General features: G+C 37.7%; 1 protein-coding gene across 2 annotated transcripts in view; it reads right to left on the bottom strand.

Annotated features, from left to right (window-relative positions):
* Positions 1–3190: 3190 nt before the first annotated feature.
* TTC26 (tetratricopeptide repeat domain 26) overlaps positions 3191–26078 on the bottom strand; it is a 47887-nt gene continuing 24999 nt past the window's right edge. Inside the window, exons 11-18 of one of the 2 annotated variants that reach the window (XM_048301294.1) lie at positions 24726–24779; positions 24240–24303; positions 17139–17227; positions 13203–13286; positions 10974–11043; positions 8401–8507; positions 6089–6222; positions 3191–4683 (exon numbers count right to left, since the gene is read on the bottom strand). In XM_048301294.1, the coding sequence (XP_048157251.1) occupies positions 4572–4683; positions 6089–6222; positions 8401–8507; positions 10974–11043; positions 13203–13286; positions 17139–17227; positions 24240–24303; positions 24726–24779 (714 nt within the window). In that variant the 3' untranslated portion in view covers positions 3191–4571. Of the gene's footprint in view, positions 4684–6088; positions 6223–8400; positions 8508–10973; positions 11044–13202; positions 13287–17138; positions 17228–24239; positions 24304–24725; positions 24780–26078 lie in introns of those variants that run through there. The other variant, XR_007203136.1, reaches the window with a different exon arrangement.

Below are 26078 nucleotides of genomic sequence, written 5' to 3' on the forward strand. Positions count from 1 at the left end.
TGGGATGCTATTAGGCTCATCTAATAAAGAATGAAGTCTCTCCTATGACATGGATCTTTTACAAGTTTAGCTGAATATAACAATACTGCAGTTCCTACTGATGTCATATACCCAATTTGAAGAATAGCATAATAGAGTAACTAATGTTAAATAAGTTGAGAATGACAAATGATGAAAAGCAGCCATCAGTCACCAATAACAATGTTTTGGGGATCCTGGAAGTATGGAGGATCCAAAAGACCCCTTTTGACCCAGATACAGCTGCAAAACAGCACTAATAGCTACAGAGAAACAGACTAGTAATTAGTGGGGTAAGATAGTAATGCAGAGTCATTTGCATAAGCTGGAAAACAAAGCCAATCTGAACCAAATGTATTTTTGTAGAACAAAAGGTAGACTGTCTCTTCCAAAGGATAGAATGTATTCTGGAAAATACCAGTTCTGGAAAAACCCTAGATGTCATGTCACAGTCAAGAACCAGTTTAATGCAAGGTTCCCCTGTGATAATATGGCAAAAAGGGTGAATGTAGTCTTTGAGTACCCATGAAGGAGAACAGCAAACAGCACTATGGAGAAGCATGTTTCAATGTTATATACAGTGATAAATTATGCCCAGTGCTAAACAGCCACGTTTTCAAAAAAAATCTGTTGACAAACTAACTGCCAGTTTTCCAGTCTGCAAAACACCTTTACAAGGGAAGCTGTCTTTCATACAAACAGGAATTGACTTGCTGCACTTTATGCATACCTAAACATGAAAAAAAACCCCAAAGCACCCAAAGAAAACCACCAAAAAACCAAACCAAACCAAAGAATGCCAGGCTTTAGTGGCTAACAGCAATGATGAACACGGGAAGAATTAATTTTAGAAGAGGCTAAACAAGTTAAATTTAGAATTAAGATAAAATTTCTAAAAGAGCAAATGTGATTTAACCATTTGAATAAATTGCAAAATAAAACTATGGATTTTTCATTATCCAGTCTTCAAATTAGGACTCTTAAGTTTTTCTGGCAAATGTTTTATGGTAAGTCAAGTTAGCTACTGGATTCAACACTGGTGAAATCTACCATCTTGCTCTATATAATGTCAGGCCAGGTTATCTAGCAGTTGATTAATGACTTGATTTTAAGGTTACTGGTAACACTTTCATGCAATGAATAGATTGAAAGGGAAGAGGGAAATCTGGAAATGAAACTTAAAAAAAAGTGAGTGGAAGTTACTTCTGGAGATAATACAGAGGAAAAATGGTAAAAGAGTAAACCAGTGGGCAAAATCTAGATGTTTTCTTCAATGTATGTGTAGCTCCCATATAGTGAAGCTACATGTAGCAACAGCCATATAGGTAATTGTTTGTGTCTGAGTACCTAATAGCCAAGTTCCTCATTCACGCTTAGACAGCTCTCTTATGACAATCAATGCACCACCTTCAAGCTGAGGGAACCACATAAACCTAAAGGCCTGCTACAGTCCAGAGCTGGAATGTGACATGACTTTTCTTTCACGGTGAACTTGCTACCTCCAGTTTAATTCACTTAGATGTTACTGTCAAGCTGTTGTTCAGGTATTAACAAGTTTAATTCAAGGCTGACTTTCTTATCCATCAGGAATGGGTCAGCACCCAATTAAAAGCAGTTACACACTGTTTGGGGCTTGCCTTTCTCTGCTAGTCACTATTAATGCTATGATTGCTGGCACAATGCCTTCTGTGCATTCTCTGTAGCTTATTTTTCCAGAATCAGATGCTTATTCAGAGTATAAGAATTAACTGTAATTTCCATACTCTTGCTTGAAATTATAATGATGCAGCAATTGCTCTCTGCCGTAGTCTTCCTTTTACTACATTATCCGAAATGCCACTGTTTCAATTGTATACTCACTTGCTCCTGACTCAATACATTTACCCACTTCCCTGACTCTGCACATGCATTCTTCACTGACTGCTTGTTCTAATAGGTCACTTTTCTTGTTTTCCTCCACCCTACCTTCACTCCTAAACATCCTATTTAGAGTACCCTGACTCTTTAAATTTCCACAGTTTAAGGAAATATGGAAATGGACAGGGATAAAATTTTATCTATTCTTTACTACCTTTCATTTCTGTATCAGCTAAGGCAACTTCTCATCTCTATTCTTTGAATATGACCTCAGATTAAACAATGGAACACACATTCTAGATGTATTTCTAAGATAAAATAAACACCAGTATTTCAGTACTTTTCTTGTTCTGCATTTTAATAGTACCTACATATCAGTTCTATTACCAAGACCTAAATGCTAAGACAGTATGTAAAATACCTTATTTCATCACTGCTCAAGGCAAAGCCCTGCAGTCCCCTGTTATATCTCAAATGATAAAAGCTTTATTACCAGTCAATAAAATGCACTGTGCTAAACCCCATGTTATTTAGCGTATCATTATGACATTATGGCTACAGTAAATAAAGGTGAGGTTTTAAAAAACTTCTTCACTGGTCACAGACGAGAATTTAAAATTGGCCCTCAAGTTCTTATGCTGCAGTAATCACACTTATTTCAGAAGATTCAACCAACAGGTAAAATGGTCTGTAATGGATTTGGATTCTCTGCAGCTGTCCTGCAGGTTAATCTTCAATAAAGGGAGTAATTAGATGCATTTAACATCTGCTACAAAGCCACCAACATGATTTTTTGAAGCTTTGTACCAAGATTCATAATTGTATTCCCAATCTGTTTCCAAGTGAGTTAAACTGAGATGGAAAAGAAAAATGCCATTTACAAGTGAAAAGTGTTTTGTAGCTGCTTTCAGTGAAAATACTGCTCCTTTCACACCTCTTTTGAATGAGTGTAACATTGCCCCTGCTGAAAGGCTCATTGTTGCTAGTGTGATGGATCAGTTTCTAGATATAAATGCAAGTAACCACAACTATCAATGTACTTGTAGACACCTGAATGATGATACCCACATTTTTTGCTTAAAGCAGTAAAACCAGACACATTACATGGCAGAAAGGTGTGCATGTTTGATATACACCCAGCTGCCTTAGTTTCAGCAACCTACCATAAGATCAGGACCAAGGCCATTGGCTTGCCTTTGACTGATTAATGAACATGCACTTAACCAGCCACAAACCTGCCCTCTTCCACAGCAAAATGAATACACTACTTCAACTTCTGCAGTATGAAACAACACAGACCAATGAGACATTCAACTGTAGATTCAAATAAGAGCTTTAATCAGTGTGCAGACAGTAGAGAAGATGGTGTTCTGAATTCTTCTCAAAAGATAAAAAAATACTCCTTAAGTATTTTACAAATCTATAAAATATAAAGTTTCCTGTTACAAATAATATACAGATGTTTTTTACTACAAATGTGCAACACATTTTTATGTCACGACTGTTGCCTTCTCTTAGAATCATGTATTCCCTGAACTGTTCTCTTTAAAAAAACAGGAGAGTATAATAAATCCAAAAGTATAATGAATATATTGCTCATGACAGTGGTAAATGCTGAAGAAAATTATTCAAAAGATCTTTTTATCCATCAGATTGCTAAACTAAATAGATTTCTCATGTGAACTATATTAACATGAATAAATTTTTTTTTGAGTGTTAAATTTCAAAGCGAGATTGAAAAACACAGTCTCCATGCTCTGAAAAAGATGATAAGAGAGAAAACAATCCTTACAGACAAAAAAAACCCCACCCAAATTAAGGTATTGGTAATCGAAATTCATCCAGAAAAGGATACTCCTCAGAATATGGTTTGTATTTTACCCTAGACAGGTAATCTATAGAAGTCCTAATGGAGAGACTTTTCACAAGGACAAGAGGGAATGGTTTCAGATTGAGAGTAGGTTTAGCTTAGGTATCAGGAAGAAATTCTTTACTATGAGAGTGGTGAGGCACTGGAACAAGTTATCCAGAGCAGCTGTGGATGGCCCATCCCTTGAAGTGTTTAAGGCCAGGTTGGATGAAGCTCTGAGCAACCTGAGCAGATCTGAGTGTACCTGCCCATGGCAGATTGGAACTAGATGATCTTTAAAGTCCCTTCCAACCCAAGCCATTTTATGACTACATGATTTTATGTTACATATTTTGTATTACCTGGTACCATAGTGCCTAGCAGTATCACTGTCACCATCTCTATTTGCCACATTTCATCACTTGCTGAAGTAGGCTTGTCTCAGTCACATAACAAATGATTCTTCTCCAGAGGCCAGAAGGCTTGCTGGAAAAAAACCCCCACCATGCAGTTCAGTAACTCTTGTGGAGGAATCTGGGGAACATTTGAGGAGCACTTTGATTTTGTGGACAGTTGAAATTACTATTGAAAAAATGAAATTTTGAGGAACAGAGTAGTGCAACAGAAAAAGCACCAATAAAGTTTTAACTAAAAAACCAAAACCCACCAACTTGCTGAATGTTTTGAATCTCACTGCAAGACACTCTTCCTCAGCTGGGTCAACCTGCTTGAATGTCTAAAGTCCTGCAAGGAAGGAGATACCCAGAAGGCATAGGAGAAACCAAGACCCTTGTCTTGCAGCCAGACATACAGTAGCAACTGACCTGGTTCATTTTGTGACACTGACTTAAACAGGGACTCTGTTCTCCTTGGCCCACTTTTTCATGATGCGAACAATGTATTCTACTTGAGAATTACCAGTGCTCTTCAGAAGGTCCAGCACTTCCTGTAGAGTATCTCTACAAAGGTGAAAAGCAAAGATTTAAGTGAGGGTTAGACCAAATTGATACCAAAAAGTTTTCACATCAAACTATTTCACAAAACATGGTCCTCTGAGACAGAGAGGTCCATTCATCTGCAGTGCCGGAACTGGTTAAAACGCACACTAGATGCAATCCCAGAGACAAAAAAGCAGCCAATGAAAATGTCTTGTGTACAGCTGTAAAGAAATTATAAGTTAAAAAAAACCCAAACCAGCAAAATGTAATTAGTTTTCTGTATGCATATATGTGTATTTATATATATAACCTCACTCTTGCAAAATAATTCCCCAGAGCAACCAAAACTTAAAAAAAAATCTTTAATGTTATTTGCTAGTCTTTAGTATGGCAACATCTAGCTTAATGCTGCCAAAGCATGTTACACATCACACAATACACAAATACAATACACATAAACACAAATAACATGGAAATCAACATTCCTAATGGGATAAACCTATTATTATTAAACCTATATAAATCCTGCCGCTGTTTGCCAGCTAGTTTACAGTAAGAGCTTAATTGTACATTTTGAAAAACAGGCAAGCTATGTGTATTTTTCTGCATCTGCGGCAGTGATTGCTAAAAGGACACTTGAAAGTTATAGTAGTTAATGAGATTATTCCAGCAGAGAAGTGAATAGAAGGAAGGTGTAAAAGCCAAGATACACACCTACCAGTCATGTAGGAAACAGCAACTTTGGCCAGAGGACAACGGCCATCTGGCATCACAGCAGAATATTCCCAAGGGAGCAGTTCTTAAATACAGCTTCACTACTCTCTCTCATTCCCCCATCCAGTGAAATGGGCCGAAAACAAAACTATCAGTAACACAGATGATTTCCTTTAAGCTTTCACCAAATAAGTGTATTTGTCTGAGATGGTCAGTGTCTTCAGAAGGCAAATTTTAATGAAAACACAGTCTCGTCTACTCACTGTTTAGAGAAATCATGTCCTCTCTACAGTGTTGAGTAAATGTTTTCTTAGTTCTGTTCTATGCACCTTAAAATGTCATGTGATAATTTTCCACTCTTACACCATCCACATGAAACGAGGTTGTTTTCCCTCAGTTCATGAACATACTACTACATTTATAACCTAGCTTTTCCTAGTATGATGACTAATGTATTTTGGTATTTTATAGTCCATAGCACTTACTGGTAAGTTATTCTCCACCATATATTCTATAACTGTTGGTGTGGAAGATACACTTCAAGTTGAAGACTGCATATGGAGCCTCTGGACAGAGTGTCTATTCTCTGAAAGGTCAATAAAAAAATGGAAGATGATATGTAGTCCTAAAGCTGAGATTATGATTCTGGCTTACAGCTAGCTGAAAATAGGAAAAGAGCAGAATAAATTCAGATACAACACAGAATACTCACTTTGCTTCTCGGCCAGCTAGGATCATTTGAAATACACCCACACAAGCACCTCTCTTGCCTTCCCAGTATTCAGGATTATTGTCCAGTCTCTCCAGAATATCAAACGCTTTGGCCGAATAGTAAAACTGACGCATCTGCACAGAAAGTGAAACATTATTCCTGACCACCTTTCAGAAGGGGATTAAAAACACTGAGCTCAGTTTTCTGAAATCAGCAGCAGGTTGTAGAAGCAATGTGCATTTTCCTGTTTTTCTGCAGGCAGCAAGTGACACAGAACAGGGACATTTCAGTTGGGGAAATGGGGAAACAGGTGGTATTATAACACCTTTTTTTTGAGTTGCCCTTATCTAGTGTCGTACCAACTATACCAAAGCCCTTGACAGAGTATCAACCTCAAACTAGTCCAGACGTTTGAAAATGAAACCACATTTCCTCATGCAGACATGGTCACATATTTGTTTATGTAATGGGTTCAACTTTTTTTTTTTTCCTTCACTGTTACAGTACAGTACAGTACAAAAGAAGATTCAGTGACTCTATAACCCAAAATTTTCCTTAGCATAGGAAAATCCAGTGTGTACCCTATCTTTTCTGCCTTAGGTTCTCTACTTGTAATCGGGAACCAGAAGCAAGTTGCTTGGCAACAGTCAATGCAAAAGGAGTGACCAGATTAACTGTGGCTTTTGAAGTCAGTATATCTCATGTGGGCTGTATGAGTGTTCTCCACTTGAGCAAGCCTGAATAACAATGTTGTTTGTAATTAGCATCTTCCCACGAGAGAGGACAGAAGGTAGACTGAGCACAACCTCCCATCCTTTGGTAGCTGGAAGCCTGCAGAGAAAAAAGTGCAGCCTGTGGGAGCTACATTTGGAAACTTTAGTCAGAGAAACACTGGTACTACAGGATGAGTAATAATTCTCTTTTTTTCACATAAATGTTCATTTTAACCACTGGTGACTAACAAACACTTAAATGGATGGGAATAAGGATAGTGAGTAAGAACAGTATCAGATGTGTCAGCTAAAAGGAAAAATTTGAACACTGATCTATCCAAATTAGTATCTGATCTAGTTCCATTAAGCAGGTACAGGTTTAATATTCTTCTATCTGACATAAAAGTAGGAAATGCTTCACCCCAAGTCATGTGCTGCTCCCCATATGGACAAGATGGGCAACTGCATAAAAAGGATCAAGAAATTAGGATGAAATCCTGCATGCCAGCTTCCTCACTGAACAACTTGTATCAGCACAGCAATGAGGCATCCAGCTACACCAAGTCTCAGGACACTGTTGACCTTGTTCCATCCATGCTCATTGTGTTTTTTGTCGAGCAAAGCCTAATGCAACTGCTTTCTTAAGCTACATCTCTGGTGCTGTCTGTGGACCTCCAATATAGTGTAATGTTTCAGAAACAATTGAAGAATGCTACATAAAATCAAACAACATGGACCTTGCCATTTTGTGCAAGAGGTACGAACAGCTGCTAGTGTAGAAAGACAAATTATAATACTAAAGTAACAATTTTGGAGCAGTCATTTATGGCCATATGTAGACACATAATTAGGCTGCAAAATTCAGTTCTATAAATCCAGTTAAGAGCTCTAGATAAATCCAAAATGTGGAGCTGCTTCTCATCAAGACGAGAAGGTTTTGAGAAGAATTTAGACAAAGCAATCAACTGATTTAAGTGAGATTTTAAATGATCTAGAGAGAGATTTTACATGAGGTCTGATTGTCAAGTTGCTTTCACAAATTGCATCTATGGGAAACACCAGAGGCATAGCCACTTGCTTGAGCAACTAGACTTTTAGGGTGAGATGGTAACTGAGTACTTGAAAGATGTACAAGAGATAATTCTTTCAGTTTTAGAATAATGCTTTTGAGATCACAAGGAGTATCTCCCATTCCCATTACAAGCTTTAAGGAAAACATAATACTGTCCCGACTTAAAAAAAAATAGCGGCACGAGGCATCTTGCTGAATCTATGCTAGATTTTTTTCCTTACAAGTTTTTTGTCATTTCTACCCATAATGAATCCCTAGTAGGAGAAGAAACTGTTATCATTCTTGATAGCTCAAGCATGCAGTAATTTACCAATGTTTTAATCGATGGGTTCTCTACCAAAAAGGCCTGTAGGTTAAAATACTGACTAATCCTTGCCAACTCATTCATATTATTAGACATCCTGCTGTTATAAAAGAAGTTCACTAGTCATGACAATGATAAAAGTATCCAAAGTATCCAAAAAATGACTGTTGGTACAATCACTGAATTAACAAGTCATACACCAAGCTCTAAAGAGAAAACTCACTTTGTAACAATCATTTGCAATGAGCTGCAAAAGGTTAAAGGAGTCCCCTGAGGTCTCCATCTTCAGATAGAGCTTCCAGGCCAGCTGTGGTTTCTTATTCATAATATCTGCAATAACAAGAAAAAGCTGGAATTGTGAAAAGAATATGCCACACACAATATTCAGTGGCAGGTGGAACAGATATTCCTGTATTTCTTTGTTTAATGTAAATGCATGCCTCAGCCATGAGCATGAGGCTGGGAAGGGAAACTTCTCCTTATCTTCTGTCTTACTAGTGGTAACAGCCAATTCAGCAGAGAATACCAATGTCAAAAGGAATAATTATGGTGTTTACATCTTAATTATATTTCACAGATAAGCAATAAGAGCAACTCTCATGATTTCAGATGTGATTAAGGAACAGAATGGAAAGCATCAGAGGAGCTTTTTATGCAGGACAATTAACTATGGCAATCCATTTAGATGGTAAGATTTAGGACTGTGTGTTCTTACACACAAAAGAACTTAATTGGCACCAAACTTAGGTCTTTAATACTTGGTGCCCATGTCAGTCTAAACACTCAATTCCCATGATTCATAACAAATCAAAAGGAGAGGGCAGAGGTTGAAGCCCCTCCAATCATAACAAAACTTATCATTACACATTTAGTAGAAAAAATGTTTCTAAATTCCTGAGATCCTGTGCTGGTTTTAAATTTGCATATATGACTAGAATTTTTCATTGGTCTTTAACCATCTGGTTAACCACTGGTCTTTAAACATCATTGCTACACACAATTAGAAATAAATGAATCTGAATCTTCCATCTCGATGAGTAGAAATTCTACTAGGGTGTTTAAACACAAAGGTTCTATTTCCTGGCGATAAGAAGCCATTCTCTTGAATCTGAGGTTGGTATTTGTAATTCCAGGCTCATTCAAACAGTGGCAGAGAAGAAAATTAAATTAAGTTTTCCTTTCTTTTTCAAGCCTTAACAGCTGTTCAGAGAGTACCTGGCTATTCACACATGGATGAGTCTTGCGCTTTTTCAAAAGAGGGACTGTTTAGCTTGTTATATTTGTGCCCACTGTGTCTATACTTATGTTGCAGGTAGAATGGGTGGTAATCAACAATAAACATGTAACACCAAATCACAGAATTTATAGACACTTCTCATTTAGGAGGCAGCAAGACATCAAATTGGATTTATCTCTCATCAGCTTGAGATACCATACACAGTGGTAAACAGCCAGTTCTCAATTTCCAACACCAATCTATCTACCTAGAGCAATGCAGTTCTGTGCTAATCCAATGGTTTTTTACCTTCTCTTCAAGAAGAATTTGGTAGAAATAGTACTATAATACTAAACAAAAAATTACATTCTGTCATGCAGAAAAAGATGCACCTCTGGTACTTTTTGCCCCTCGGAAATATTTCAGCATTGAATTGTTTATGACTCAATCCCTAATTGTACTCTGACATTAATGTATCATAATGTGATCTGTTAGTAATTTACATACTTGACACAAAAAGATAACTATATTCATCATTCCCATAAAAAATTCAAATAAAACATTCATATCTAAACCACTCAAACAGAATCAGGTACTGCAGCTTAAAGAAAAAGGAAATAAACTGACACATCCTAAAACAGAGTCATAGATAGGCATCCCTATGTGTGATGTGCCTGTCTGGAAAGACCATGTTAGGAGATGTTTACTGTATCTGCAATATGGCATAACATCCCAAAGCATACATATTTGCATTCCAGGTATAACTGCTGAAAATGGTTTGATAAGAAAACACTTTTGCATAGAGGCACTGTAAGGAAAACGAATTAGCCTGGGGAGTCTCAGACTTGAGTCCTTAGAAAAGCCCACTTCTATACTATTTTGTATGTGGCACTGCAGCTGTCTCTGTACTGAGGTGTACTCTGCAGTGTTTTAAAAACTGGTTCAGAAAAAGTAAATAAGATTTGCTAGAGAGCACTAAACACAGCAAAAGTTTCCTGGCTTCAAGGAAATTCAAGGAAAGAACTCTTCTAAGAGTTTTCAGAAGAAAAAAACATGCTGGAGATTATAAAGGATATCCCTCAGACACAGGAGTTTGGACAACACGTAGAGTAACATGGTAGGAAGAAAAATACCATGTATGCTTGCCTGATTCTTCTCTTCCCTAGACATCTGACATTGGCTAACCTTGGAGGCAGACAGACCCTTGAGCCTGACCCAGTATGAATGCTTCTATTTTGTGTTTTACTCTGAACATTTTAGAGTTGTAACTCAGTCTTTTAAAACAGAAAGTCTTCACTCAAGCAATTGAGCAGATAATTGAGAAGAAAAAGGGTCACTGGTCAGGACAAAGCTGCATTGACAATACTGTAAAGCAGTGCACTGAAGCAGTAATTGCTTATAAAAGCCAGATGTATGAAAGGTGCAATAACCACCCACACTATAACCAGTGCAATCAGCTTTTCACTTTCATAGTCCTGAATCCACCTACAACATTAAATTCAATTAGGAAAGTGGATTGCCAAGACTGACGCAATAGAGGAAGATCTGTATTCTGCAATGTTGAGAGTAAAGTGACTCACAGCAGCGAGCCAGCCAGCTAAGGTAAACAAAATCACTTTTTATCTTCTCGCTCTGGATCAAAAGGAACACCTGCAGGAAGAAGGAAAATAAAAGATTATACATGCATGTACTTTTAAACAAACAGAAGGCAAACGTTCCTCATTTCAACACACAGATAAGGTTTAAGTCACACAAACAACTGTTCATGAGAAGAGTTTGGGTATGCAAGTGCAGTGTAGGGGCATCCCTCTGTGTGGAGTAGGTGGAGGATTCACACAGTGCCCTGTTTGTCAAGGGACTTGTGTAGCTTCAGAACACCAAGCTGTGCAGAGGGTGCGGCCTGCCCTGAACAAGCGCCAGTGGGCGGCCATGCAACACAAACAGCACAAAGGAACACTGGGCCTGTGGGAAAAGCTATTTGGAATGTGTTTGTTTAGAAAGCAATGCAAGCAATTACATTAGCATCTTCTTGAAATACCAGAAGTTTCTCATACAGATGAGACTTTCCTCCCATACATGTCAGAGATCATTCCAGGTGTGCAATAAGCCATTTCTAACCATTTCAGTTTCAGTAAGGTTCTGAGGCAAAGCACTCATCTTTTGTACCTTACTGTACAAATACAGGTTTGCTCCATTCTACATAAAAAGGGTTGTGTGTGGGAAGTTATACATTTTAAAATGTACTCTGGCTTTGCTCAAAGAAAAAAAGCTATTTATGCCTCTCTCAAGTATATTTGTAACTATATGGGATGCTACTGGCAATAATCAAAATACCTTTATAGGAATAGATGTATGTACTGGAACAGTGAGTTACACAAATTACAGACATTTGTACTGCTTAAACATTGCTGATCCCCTAATTTGGGGGGGGGGGGAGAAGAAGGAGTAATAGGGAAGAAACAAAAAGAAAGCAGTGTTATCACTGTAAGTAGCACTTTATCATACATTTTATTTTATTATGTCCAGGGAGGTATGCTTTGAAATAACTTAGCAAGTGCTGTATGTAGATGTTTTACATGTTTATGAGACACTGGGGAAGGCTGATCTTTATATGGAATTGTCATCACAACCCAAGATCAGACACGAGGCCAGATAAATCAATGTAATGACATAATTCTGGTATTTAAATGCATCACCTATATAACACAAGTTTCTATAGAACAACTTCTAAAAACATAAGAGGAAAAATGTAGATTAACAGCAGTTTACAGCTTTGTGTTTCTTTGTTGCCTAGTTGCTGCTAAAACTTACAGAATTATCATTTTTATGGAATTTCAGGAATCAGCATAGCCTGCTAGCATAGTCTTGAAAGATTTTCATGAGGCTAAGTGAATTGAAAGCTTGTTGAATTGAAATATATATCCATTTTCCTTCAGTCTTGGATGTTTTTCTTAAAGAGAGATGCAATTTTGGGTCACAGAAATTAAGGGGTAAGGGTGCTGGATGGGAGGGTTGGGATGCGGGGGGAGATGAGTTGTAAAACCAGGGGAGCTCTGTTATTGACAAACCTGGTTAGTTAAAAAGTTGGAAAGACTGGAAAAACAAAACAAAACATAAACCCCAAACCAACCAAACCTATATGATCCACTTTAGACTATGTGGTGTGGGATTTTCTTTGTGGCTTGTCTTCTTTTCTGGTCTTGTGGAAAATGTTGCTTCCATCTTCATAATAGCTATTTGCTTTTGCATATTTTAGTTGTAATTAAGTTTCTGCTGCACAGAGACATAAAAAGTACTGGGTGTAGAAGTTAATCACTTCCAGCTGCATCTGAATGCTGCTGAATAAGATAGTGAGCACTTCCTCTTTTCCGCCCACATATCCCAGAGGAAGAGGTTTTTTTTTTAAACACAAATTTCTAGGGACACCTAGAAGCTCTTAAGTATTCAGGGTCTTTTAGTTAGCATGCCCTACTCAGTCTGAACAAAAAGAGTGCCTGGGATCCCAGACAAAGCGTAGAAAATCTGATTAAGAGGCCATTCTTTGATCAATTAGAGGTAGCTGCAAGCACTCTTGTGATGCACCACAAGCAGCATGACTCCCTGTATACCTCACATTACAAGATTAGCAAGATAATCTTTTCTGAATAGTGTTCACTGAGAGTTTCAGTTCCTCTAAGAAGGGGAAGAAGATGTTCCACAGAACCTGCTTATTTTCAACCAACATGAAGGTCTGGGTGAAGAAAAGGAAGGAAATGGGAATATGAGGGAAAAGTTTCCATTGCTGTTTTTCAAAGAAAATAAATACATACCTCTTCAGCTTCACTAAAATTGCCCATTGCAGCTTTGGCTTGGGCATAGTTGAAGTTAAAAGTGTCATTGTTGTAGAAGTAACTCTGAAAAATATGGACAACCCCCAAATAAATACAACAAAAAAACCTCCTCCCATGATATAATAACATTAAAAATACCACCCCCTCCCAACCCCAGTCTGAGTCAGACCATATAAAGACAATGGGAAAGAAAAAGAAAATCCTACATTAGGAACATATGGTATTTATAAACAGTGGGCAGAAAAATTATGGACTAGATTTTCCATCCTACATTTGTGACTACAAGCACCGCTGAAACATTCCACAACATTAGCTATGAGAGATCTGGAAAATGTTCCAAGCTCAAAATTGCAGTGGCAGCTTTTGTGGGTATAATTTTCACTTGGGGCATGTGAAGACATGCTGTGCTGCCATGGTCTCTTTCCCCTCCCAAGCACTTAGTTCACCACTAGGGTGGGTAAATAGGCAATTGACTTCCTTGAGTCTTTAAGGGGAAGAACAGTTTGTTTTTCCAAGACTTGTCAAGGTTTATCAAGAGATCCTGGGCATCTGGTTATGTGATGGATACTAATCTGACAAAATGGATCTCATGATGCAGGTGGAGCCACAGTACTGGGCTGTAGCAGGCAGCACACCAGGTAACAGGACTTCTTTAAGCAAGCCTTGCTTACCGGTATCCTTCTCACTAGTTGAAGTGCAACACTAAGTTTTTCTCTCCCATAACACTAGACATGACACATCTGGTTTAGGACACACCAGATTGAACTAGCTGTTATCTTTTCTGAAAAGCTACATGGGTCAAAGCAGGAAATGTAACTCTAGGTACAGGTTAGGTTGATATTTGGGGTTGACCTGATCACAGTCAGACTGAAGTATAACTCAGATGACCAAAAGTCAGCTGTGTTCTACATTCAGCACCATCCCACACTGCTGGACCAGTAGAGCTGGCAGAGGTAAGATAGAACACAGTATCAGATGCAAGCACAAATGGGATTGAGGATTCCTGACCTGTGGATCATGCTTATGAAAGAGCATGGAAAAAAAGGAGGGTGGTTTATCCAATACCATTACTGCAGGAAAGCCTCCCGGGGTGCCTAACAGCAAGGTGTAGGGAAGAAGAAATGTTTTTCCTTATCCAGCATTTATAAAGGAAACAAAACTTGTGTAGGAAGATCAAACTTTTGGTTTTTTCCCTCTTTTGAGTGAAGAGGAGGTAAAAAGCATAGTTGGGACTGTACTAAACATACAGGAAGCAGCAGACAAATCCCTTTCCCAGTAATATCTTCTTTCATGATGTAGGGACACTGAGGAACCTCTTCCTTTCACTGTCACAGGCAGTCTACAAAGGGTACTGATTTAGTCCACCCACATAAATCAAGCTAGTGCCTTGAAAGGAAAGGTGAGGGATTGCCACTTTGCCAAATGTCCAGGTTTCACCCCAACAGTCTATGTTAGGGTGCGCAAGCCAGTAAATACAGCAAGCTGTGTGACAGCATGAGGATGAACCAATTGGGGTGAACCTTAAGCTCAGTTTGTAAAAACATTTCAGTATCCTTAGGGTGAACTAACGGGTTTCACCAGCTGAGGATTACGACACTTTACTGCATTCTTTCTCAATAGTAGTTTCATGTGAATCAGCACAAGTCCCAGGTTAAGTAAAGCTGGTGAGCCAGATGCTAGTTTTACTATGTGAATGCTTTCTTCTGTTCAAATAGTCCCCATTGTATCTTTTAATTAAAATGGAGAAGCACCTCTGTCAGGAACCAAACTCAAAAAATGTGTCATTCTGTCCTGGCCATATAAGTACTAGAGACCAGACCTACGACAAAATCAAAACCAGGAGAAATGAACAAGTTCCCCTGATAGTACAACACATTCACAGCAGCTAGACAGTTTATCTTTTTTTTTTTTTTTTAAACCACATTACATGCACCGGACTTTACTCTCTTGTGGTCTTTTTAGAGTTATTCAATCTTTTAATAAAACCAACTGTCCTCTGAGTGATGTCCATTTCAATGAGATGCTCAGATACCCAGCTTAAAAATGAAGAATTCCCATTGTGGCCACAACTCAGCTGAGCCTGAATCAGGTTGTTTTTTACTCAGTTGATCCCTGACAGTGTTATAATGTCACTCTTGGGGCAGCTGGCAATACATTTATAATAAGGTGTCCCCTGAGATATTCTTATGCCTAAAGCAGTTTTAACTGCTCATGGATGAAGGTGGTGTTTCTTGAGAGAATATCAAGCAAATAATCTTCACAGAGGACAGCTCCATTTTAAGAGCTGCAGAGATTCTACTGAAGTTTATTCCTGTGAATGAAACACAAAGGTAAAGCCATGTAAGCCTTGCCTGTAACATGGTACAGAAAGAACCATTTGCATCCCTGTGACCTTAAGAGAAGGGAAATGACTTAAGTAAACCTGAGCATGGCTAGTCTCAGCTGAAAAATTATGAGAATGATCAATTATTTCAAAAGGAACAAGCAAAAAAAGTTTAGTAGGCAGTGAACTTTTGTCCCATATACCTTGGAGGTGATTTGTAATCACATTTAACTTTGACCTTTTCAGGTTAGAACTGATTGTTTAAGAACCTTTTCAAGGAAATGGAAAGAGCTGAGCATATCTGTGGAGTAATTCATTGCAGTATAAATGTAAGAAATACACAGGATGGATTCTCTGGAAATTACCATCTATACCTGTCGGCAATAAACTGAGACCAGATGACCAGTTCTAACTAGAAATTCAACTTTTAGATGGCTCAAGTTAGGCAAAGCAATTCTTACTGTTAATTTCCTTTTCTTCAATTACACACACTCTCCAGTTTGGGGTGGTGGTGGTAGTGTATCTCTTCATTCCACTACACTGGAGCCACTCCAGTGGCTAAAGCCACTGGGATTTCTTCAAAGGTCTCTTTCCAGACAAAGTTTAAAAACACTACGCCTTCACCATTTTTCACTCATCAGCTGCTTTTGGGCACCATTACAGCCACATGTTTTTCTTTAGATCTCATTTTCCCTAGAACATTGTAATTATGCTCATCTTGTATATCTCCCAATTCTTTTAATAATTTCTTTTGAGATTCTCATTCCTCTTCCCACCAAATACAGAGTTGTTTCAAGTCGAGTTTCAAACCCCTGGAACAAGACTGCAATCATTTAATCCATAATCACAGTCCAGCTTCCCTCTTTCCTCACATCTGACTTTAACTGTGTATCTGTAAGTTATACCCATTCTATCCATTGAATACTGGTGATCTGATAATGTTGCATGATGGTGATTTAAAGCTTCTCTTATTTTGAAAAATGCAACATTGTCTGCAGGGTACTCAGATATTTCTGCAAAAATAACATTCCTAACTTACTGCTTTGGTAATACTACCCTATTTTAGCCCTTCAGTGACTGCTTTCTCTGTAACATGTAAGTCTTATTCCTTTCAGAGTCCTTCACGTCCTATCTTCCTTATGCACTCTTGTTCACTAAAATGTTGTCCCCAATTATTAACCTGTGACAATAATCGCTATCACTCACTTGGTAAGTCTTAAAAAAACGTGGATTTTTTTTCCTCCATGCTGCCCACCCCCTAAATATACACTTTTTTTCCACTGTCTTCCTTTAATTATATTCTTTATCTTCTGTGATGCCACCAGCAAGCCTGATAATGGTTAGATTGCAAGTGCAATGAGTCCATCATGCCCATCATGCTGCATGGGACCATTTTCTAAATTGCTTCTTTACATTTTAATCCATTTATTGTACTGACCACTTATGTCCCACTATCACTCCTGTGTTTTATTTTTACTATAAAAAAGGATAAATTTCTGTATCTTTTTATGTTTCCATTGTGTCTCACATAGTACAGTCTAAAAGTAGTGATTCTGTGCATTACAGTACTACCAATAATAAATAGTACTAACCTTGATTGAGTTGAGGTAAATTAGGACATTAGGAAACTGTCTAAGAAGAAAGAAGCAGGAGGACATGCACTGTCTCCCTGGAATGGTATCTAAAATTCAAAAGAGAAATGCAAATTTGTAGAATTTAAAAACACATGGTAATGGAAATCACTGCCAAGACTGCTGGCACCTATGAAAGCAGCTAGTTTCTAAAAATAGTGTAGCTTGCCTTTTCAGGCAAAGGACCATACTGGACATTAGAAAAAACCATTAGTTCATCTTGTCAACTCTCTCTACAGCATCCAATAACTATTGCAAGACTTTATTCAATAGCAACAAGTCTTTTCTGTGACACAATTTATGTAGTATAATTTTACCATTAATTATTCTTACTCTTAGGAAATGACACTTTATACAAAGCCTGAGTTTGCTATTCTAATGCCATTAGCCCTATTTCTTCAAAATTATGCTTTTCAGTTATCCTGGACAAAGAAACTCTACTTATTTTAATTTTAGTTTGAGCAAGAGAGTAAACTTGATATATTGAAAATATTGTTATAAAAAAGAATTAATACAGGAACAGGTAAAATACTCAGCGATATCAGACAGTATGGAAATTATGTCCATGCATTTGGGATTGCCACATTGCTCATAAGAGGTAAAGCCATAAACAAGTTAGACATATCAGTTCAAATGAGTGTCACTAAAGTTTGCTGCTATGTCATCATAAACTTTGTTGCAACCATATTATGCTGTCACCTACTCTGACATTGCAAGCTGTGTTAGTGAAAACTATTTCAAAGCTTTTTTAAAGATTCTGAAGTAAGATTACTAGGACTGATTTTTGTTAGGCCCAGCCAGCAGACACGGATGAACCCAAGCAGCAGGGTTCATCAGGGTTCATCATGCAAGTGATGTCAAATCTCTACTATTTCACTACATCAAGTGATCATCAGAGAGGATGCTGCTCTGCGCAGTTTGGAAAGGTGACAAAAGGTAAGATCCTAAGGTTACCAACATCCCTGAAGTAATCCGCTCCTGAACGTTAGTTACCATCAATCCATCCACACCAGAAAATCAAAATAACTTTTCTGTATATAGAAATTTCATGTAACTAAACACCAGTCTTTTGACTCCATACCGCCACACAAAATTGAGCGTTCAACGAGAAACTGTATATTCTCCTTTAAACATAGTAGGTAGTAATTATTACTGGAAAGCACTATATAAGATGTCAAAATATGTTTCAAAGGAAAGCACAATATTCTCATTTTTTATCTTTTACCATTAGGAGATACTGAGCTTGGATGTCCTGTCTTTTCCATATAGAGACAATCAATCCTTATCTATGTCTGAAAGAGACAATCAATCCTTATCTATGTCTGAACCACACCATTCAGTTCTCCAGCTTCAGAAGATTATTTGGTTATTTATGAAGTGTTCACTTGGGAGGAGAAACTGGCCTAAATATTTATCTGTCCTTTTTTACATGCAGGCATAGTTTTCATGACAAATATATGCCTTTACAGAACAATAACAGGAACAGTTTTATAAAAAGGAGCCAAGAAACACTGAGTAACAAAACTACAGATAACTCAAAAACGTCCCTTTTCTCTGATGTTTGATTTTTGAAGTTCATAAATTCATGATTTATTTTGAACAAAATTTTAAAACATGCAAAGAAGACTTAAAACTGAGGACGCATTTTTAGTAAAAATGAATCACAGTAACAAAATAGTAGAAACACAATACTCCCCTAAATGATTCGAATGTTTCTAAATTTTAATATTTATTCTTATGTCCACATTTTGGCAGAAAGTTTTATTATCCCAGCACACAGTCCCCCACATATTTATTGAAAGATTTCATTAAAAAAACCAAACAAGTAAAACATCCGTGTATCTCATACAACTCAGCAATGAATGCTACCAGTGACAGAAAAACTAGAATTTTCTAATTCACCCCATGTGACTCATGCAGAAACAGGAAAAATTTGTCATTTCAAAAAATTACTTAGGGTGACCTAAGAGAACCTCAAAGAAAAGACTGCATGAAGTTCGGAAGAAATGTTCCATTCCTCCCATCCAACATCAAATCTGCCTGAGTTGGTCCTTAAAGAGGACCACTGAAAACAAAAGGGTGCTCTTTTTCATTATGCTTGCAGTGTTTCTGGGTAGTTTGTAAGACTTACACTAAGCACCAGAAGCACTGCATTTAATGGAAATGTTAATGTTAATTTGTTTTTACTGATGTTCCTCTTGCCCCATTTCCTCCTTAAAAGAAATCTGATCTGTTTAATTTTCCACCCAGTTGAGACCCTAGTAGAAGAGAATGAGAACTAAGTATAAAAATCTAGTTATATCCTCCTTCGTAATGTCTGTTCCATTTCAAGTCATTAGGATTAACAATTTTTATTAAGCTTAAAAAACCCCCAGTAACCAAGCTGCTGTTTGGGCGTTATTTATTGCTGCTAGAGAATGAATGTTGAATCCTACACTCTAAGTGCTTCCTGTATTTTTTTTAGTTTTTGTTTTGTCTGTCCCCTGTTAAAGTGCACAACATCCAACACGAGATAAAATGTGTACGTTTAATGGAAATGACTTGCACATTAACTTGGTTTTCTCCATGTTCCTTGAACATCCAAGGCAGAGATCTAATTAAAAAAAGCAAAGGGCTTAGCTGATGACTCCAAATGACTTTACAAATAAATGACACTGTATTCTTCCTAAACTCCTGTTGCTGCTTTTTCTTAATGCAGTCATGGGATTTCTACAGTTAACAAAAGCAAGTCAGAAAAAATATTCCACATCTTCATTTTGATCCATTATTTTTTGATAACCCACATTAAAATAAGACGCCTTGTAGACTGTTGTGGTTTAACCCCAGCTGGCAACTAAGTACCACTCAGCTGTTTGTTCACTCCACCCTTCTCACCCCGACAAAAAAAAGTAAAACTTGCGGGTTGAGATAAGAAGACTTTGATAATCGAAATAAAATATTATTAGTAATAATAATAATGAAAAGGGGAGAGAGAGAGGAATAAAACTCAAAGAGAAACAAATGATCCAGAATACAATTAATTGCTCACCACCAACTGACGCATGCCCAGCCCCTCCCCAAACCACAACAAGCCCCTCCCAGCCAACTCCCTCCAGTTTATGTACTGGGCATGGTGTTCTACAGCATGAAATAACCCTTCGGCTCATTCAGATCAGCTGTCCTGGCCGTGCTCCCTCCCAACATCTCATGCAGTTCCTCACTGGCACAGCATGGGAAATGGAAAAGTCCTTGACTTTGCAACAACTAAAACATCAGTGTGCTATCAACATTATTCCCATACTAAATTCAAAATGCAGCACTGTACCATTCTCTAAGAAGAAAATTAACTCTATCCCAGGCAAAACCGGGACATAGGCCCAGTTGCAAGCAAAGACACAGCAAAGGATTTCCTCACTCTAGCAAGCAACAACCTACTTCTGTATTACAATCTGCAAAGCAGCTAAGTAACTCGATAAAGACCTTAAAGGTGTTGGCAAGGACTGGCCGGGTGGGAAGTGCTGAAGCATGATGTACACGCTTGAACAGCATGGCTGGCTACTTAGGGAAAGCCCAAGTATACAAACAGCAAGAATTCTGTTCTCCATTCTAAATCCAGCAAAACAAAGGGAGCAGATCAAAAATGACCACAAGTATACTACATAGTGGCTAATATGCTAAGTTACCTAAGAACATAAAAACTATTATATTGGATCCAAGGTTTGCCTAGTTCAGAGTTTGCTGAGTAAGAATATACAGCTATAGAAAGAAGATATTCTGATTTCACATATAATCCACACTGTGGTATGTAATGGCACTTCTGCTGAAGTTTATTCCAGCTTTCAACAATCTGCACTGAAGACTTCTTAATCGTTGCTGAAAAATTTGTGTTAAACAGCCAATGGATGTTTCATCTACAAATTTCTTTATACATTGTGGTTCTCACAAAGTTTCTCTATCAAATAAACTGTGTTATGTGAAAAAGTAATTATTGCTGTTTGTTTTAATCGTCTTGAGTGATAATTTATGTCCATGTTCCTTGATTTTTGTATTGTGCAGTAAACAATTCTTCTCTATTCCTCTTTTCCTTGTCATTTATGATGTACATAATCAAACTCAGTATTCATTTTTCAGCCCATGTATTTTCCTTTATTTAATCTCTCCTTCTCTCCTACTTCAAGAATCTATCCCCTTTCTCTGGTCATCCTTGCTGTACTTATTGTATCCTTTCTTGACCTACCATGTTTTTAAAGAAATGTAAGAACTGGAACTGTAGACAGTATTCAAGGAAAAAAATGACATCTGTATACAATGACCCAGTAATTATTTTTGTTTTATCTTTCCTCACTGATTCTTAAGATCCTCTTCAATTTTTCTCATAATTTTGCTAAATTTAATTTGCATATTATTACCCAGTCTTATATAGTCTTTCACATCTTTCATCATTATGGAAGCTTTTATTTTTACTACTATGGGTAATTTTGTACCATTGGTAAACCTAGTCATGTCATTATTTGTCTCCTATAGCTCATTAATTATGAATACAAGCCCTTTCTTTAGAGAAACAAAACGTTCTTTCAAGTGTTCAAATCAGGTGCATTTTATCCTTTTCACTCCTATTTCACTGTAAATTTTCTGCTAGAAATGAGAAAGGTTATTATGTAGCTTCTCAGGGTTGGTTTTTTGAGGTATTTGCTAACACATGGATTTTGAATTTGATTATACTCAGATGACTGTAGTGGAATTGTAGTTGCATCATAAAATTTCAACTCAGGTGCTACATAATTCAATATTGGTCCAGAGTTACCTGTTCACTTGTGCTTTCTCTAAGGAAGATAGAAACAAGAAGTTCATGCTGTTTATCATGCCATGTAATTGCATTTACTAGGTCAATATGGGCAGAACAGAAGCCTCCAACTATTATTTATCTTTCTATATAAAATCTGTAACCTGTTTAATATGCCACTCACTGTTCCCATCCAGGCTGGCTGGTGAATGATTTGGCTTCAATACGGTGAGTTGCCTATCTAAACATGTAATTGAAAACAACATAATTTTACTCACTGATAAAGGAAAGATACTTATTTTGAGAGAAGTTTTCTATAATTTCTCAATTTTCGATAATTTCTACCATTTCTCCAGTGGCATCCTCTATTATCTATGCTTATTTATGTACAAGCTATGTTTAGTTAATGTACAATCCCCATTGTACATTAAATAGGAACAATATCCTACATGTCACCTTCCTCCTATCACATAAAAAAATTATTTTAGTTTTTAACTGCCCCTTCTAAAACCAGGCGTTCCACTTTATCCATCTTCTTTAAAAACATCTAATAAAAACACTTACATTCTTGGGCTTCATGTGTTTGGTTTTTTGTTATATCCTACCTAAATAGAACTGTTTGCCTCTTCTATTTCCTATCTACAGTTTGTTGACCTCCATCTGTTCTTCATTTGAGGTTCAGCAAAACCCGTCACACTATTTTACCTTTAAAGGAGTTACCCTGAACTGTGTGCTCTTCTGTATGGCAGTTTCCTCCCATAAGCTTTTAAGAAGATGACAAAGCAGTTTTTACATGGAAGTACCAAGAGGGCAAGATGCTTGCAGTACTGACGTTTCCTTTTACCTCTGGAACCAATCCTTACCACAAGCTCATTTTTTTCAAGTAATCCACCTTCCTAATTGTACATTTCTGTACAACATTTCTGTTGCCATTTTTCTCCCCCTCAGCCATAGAAAGGTTGAAGTCTCAGCCTCTCTATTATTATTTTGCATATGAGTTTAAAAATATTTCACAGTAAAATTCAGACTTTTGGGTTCCTAACAATTTCAGTTTTGGTTTTGAGCTGTATCTTCACAAGAAATCCTTTCAGGCTATCTTTTCCCTGACTATCTCTGTATTAATTTTATCCATGTGTGCTCTGGTCACTCGTCACACCTGCATGACTGTTATAGGCATTAAGATATTCCCACAAACCGAGTCCTCCGCTGCTATAGTTCACAATGTTTCTTCCCATTTTCTGGGATCCCAACTCTGAAGGGATAGCTTCAATGCAGAAAGGAATGAGGTAGGGAAATCTCATCTATGGAACCACTTCCAGCCTTCCAACATGAAATTCTCTGCTGCATGACCTCAATAGTACCAGGGCTGCGAGGGGAACAGAATAGAATGGCTCAACAGTATTTCTGAAACTTTCATCGGTGATGCCACTCTGTCTCTGGAGCTCCTTCTCTTTAGTCACCATGGACACAGGAGACAGCATTCTGTCTCTGAGGACCATGAGCTGTCTGCACCATTAACATGCACAAGTTACCCACCTAAAGGAACAGTACTAAGTGACAGTGCCTACAGAGGAAACTGGTAAGCTCCATTTAGTCCAAATTTCTATGTTACAACTACTGACTTTTTTTAATTCGGGATTTTTAGTTTTGGCAAAGAGAAGGGAAGAGAAGATCTTGGTTTGGTCTATCATTGAGTCAGTAAAACTAAATATTGAAAATATACTGATTTTGGGGGGTGGTGGTGGGTGGGTTATAATACCTCCTTTTATTTTTTTCTCTTATTCAAGCAAGAAGTTAGTCCCAGAGCTTCCATTCCTCCCTGTATCCAAATTCCTCTTTACATTTTTATGACCCTCAGTTTCAGGGCATGCTCCATGCTAGGACTCTATGTACTTGAGGGGATTTCATTAGTGGTCCTTGATTTGTACCTGTGTATCTCTGCCTGTGAGGTTTCAGCCACTCACTCAATCTAATTAATTAGGTTGCTGTCTTCTGTTTCTATAATGGGGATTACTAGGCAAAGGCAAGCTGCCACTGAGTCTCTCACTGAAGACTTGGAGTGTGCAGTACAGCCTCTTTTCCAGGCAAAGTCATATAGTAAGGTTTGGAATTGAGACTTCTAATTTAAACTTGCAAATTTGTTTTAGATAACAATTTTGACTTTCTGAAACTCATCCTATAGCAACAAAATGCCTAGCAACATTCCTGCTAACAGTCAGCAGCTAGACACAGATATGGTGGTACATATTTGGATATTTTAAAATGGGTTACTTAATGGAAAAAAAACATTTCAAACATACCACATTCACTGGCTGATTCCCCCACCAACTGGAAGAACTGTTGAGCAATTTTCAGATGATCTCTCTGGAAGAAGAATAGAAAAGCAATCCAAGATGAGTTCTAGGGTTAGTGCTACAATACACTGTGACAATATACTCTGAGGAACACTTGGGGAACAACTAACAGAAAAACTACGGCTGAAGCAAAAACAGAAAAGGTAAATGTGCCGCTCTATGTGCCTAGATAAAGAAGGACACTGTACAAAGCAAACAGGGTTTTTGGAAACAGGACAGAGAAATCAAATTCATCTTGATTTACTATCAAGGCCAGCAACAGAAGTATGCATTTCACTCATTCTGGACCGACTGTTGTACAGAACGAGGTTAAGAGACTCAGAGATCCTGCAATCTAAGAAATGACTGCCTCTTTCACTCCTTTTCAGTTCCTACAGATCTGTTCACATGCTATTGTTGGAGAAGCTGGAGAACCTCATGGGCTTTACTCACCGAGCCCATTTCTTGTCCAAGTGCTGCATTTACCACCCCTTTGAGGATGTACTCCTGGGAAAAAAAAAAGTTAAAGGGGATCAGAGAAGACACAGTGAAGATTTCAGAAGATACACAAAAGCCTATGTGTACATTATTTTCTTCATAAATTCAACTCTTTCACAACTGAGTTTAGAAGGTAGCTGATTACTGTGGTAGTGCTTAAGCACAGCACAAATTTAGGCCCCCAAAATACATTCTACCTGCTATGTAGTCACTTCTACTAAATATGCAAAGATGCTACTAAAGATGCAAAGGGGTGCTGTGTTTTCTGATAAGTCTTACAGTCAAAGACAATGCACCAAAAGGAACATGGTAACATCCTTTTATGCCTTCTTCACCATCATATCACCAATAAGTCCACTATTGTTACACTAAAGCACAGATCCCCTTTCAAATATGCACATTGATTAACCATAACCACTGACATCCTTGCTGCAAAATTCATAGTGTTTCTCATCAGGACAAAAATGTCAAGAGGTTTGTGCTCTGTGTCCATGTTACTCTAGTGAAATTAGGAACAGAAGCTGAGTACCCTGTAACCTCTAGTATGAGAAACAACTACAGTTTAATTCTTCTCTGAACAAATTTTTCTCAGCATGTAACAGACTCTTTTGTCTTACCCAAATCTTATAATTTAAGACTTATATCTATGAACCTGTTGTAGGAGGCACTCCTGACAAACCAGGAGGTAAACACAGAAGGAGAGACTTCTTTCAAGAGACCAAGAGACTAATGACAGAATGTAAAGAAACAATCTGAGAGTACTAGCCAGGATAGTAAGTAATCGTTTTAGCACACCAACTGTCTTACAGATGCCAAATTACTATCCTGCGGGCATTGTGACAAAAAAGAAATTTAAGAAGTACTCAAGGAGATTTTACAAGTAGTTTTGCAAGTCTTAGCAGGGAGTTCCTTACAAGTGTGAGTGAGAAATGGAAAAAAAAAAGCACAAAGATTCTCATTTCAAAATGTGGTCAAGAATTATTAGCCAAGTATATTGGGACAACAAAGGCTACAGTAGGACCAATATCTGCAGAAAACTGTTCAAGTAAGTTTTGCTATACTGAAAAATGCAAGAAGTGTAAAGCAACATCAGAAGACACTCCTCACTCCTCAGCACAGAATCACCGGATCTGTGTTTTTGAGGTTTTCCTTTTCCCTGTCTCCCTCCCTCCCTCCATCTAATTCCTCCCTCCATCTAATTCCTCACACAGACTCATGAAAGGTCCCTTTTATGCCCAGCTATGTGACCTTTGGAAAATAAACAGCAAAGAGGAATAAATCAGAGACTAAAGATGCTGGAACAGCCAC

The sequence above is a fragment of the Corvus hawaiiensis genome, chromosome 4, assembly GCF_020740725.1.
Source record: "Corvus hawaiiensis isolate bCorHaw1 chromosome 4, bCorHaw1.pri.cur, whole genome shotgun sequence".
Classification (NCBI taxonomy): domain Eukaryota; kingdom Metazoa; phylum Chordata; class Aves; order Passeriformes; family Corvidae; genus Corvus; species Corvus hawaiiensis.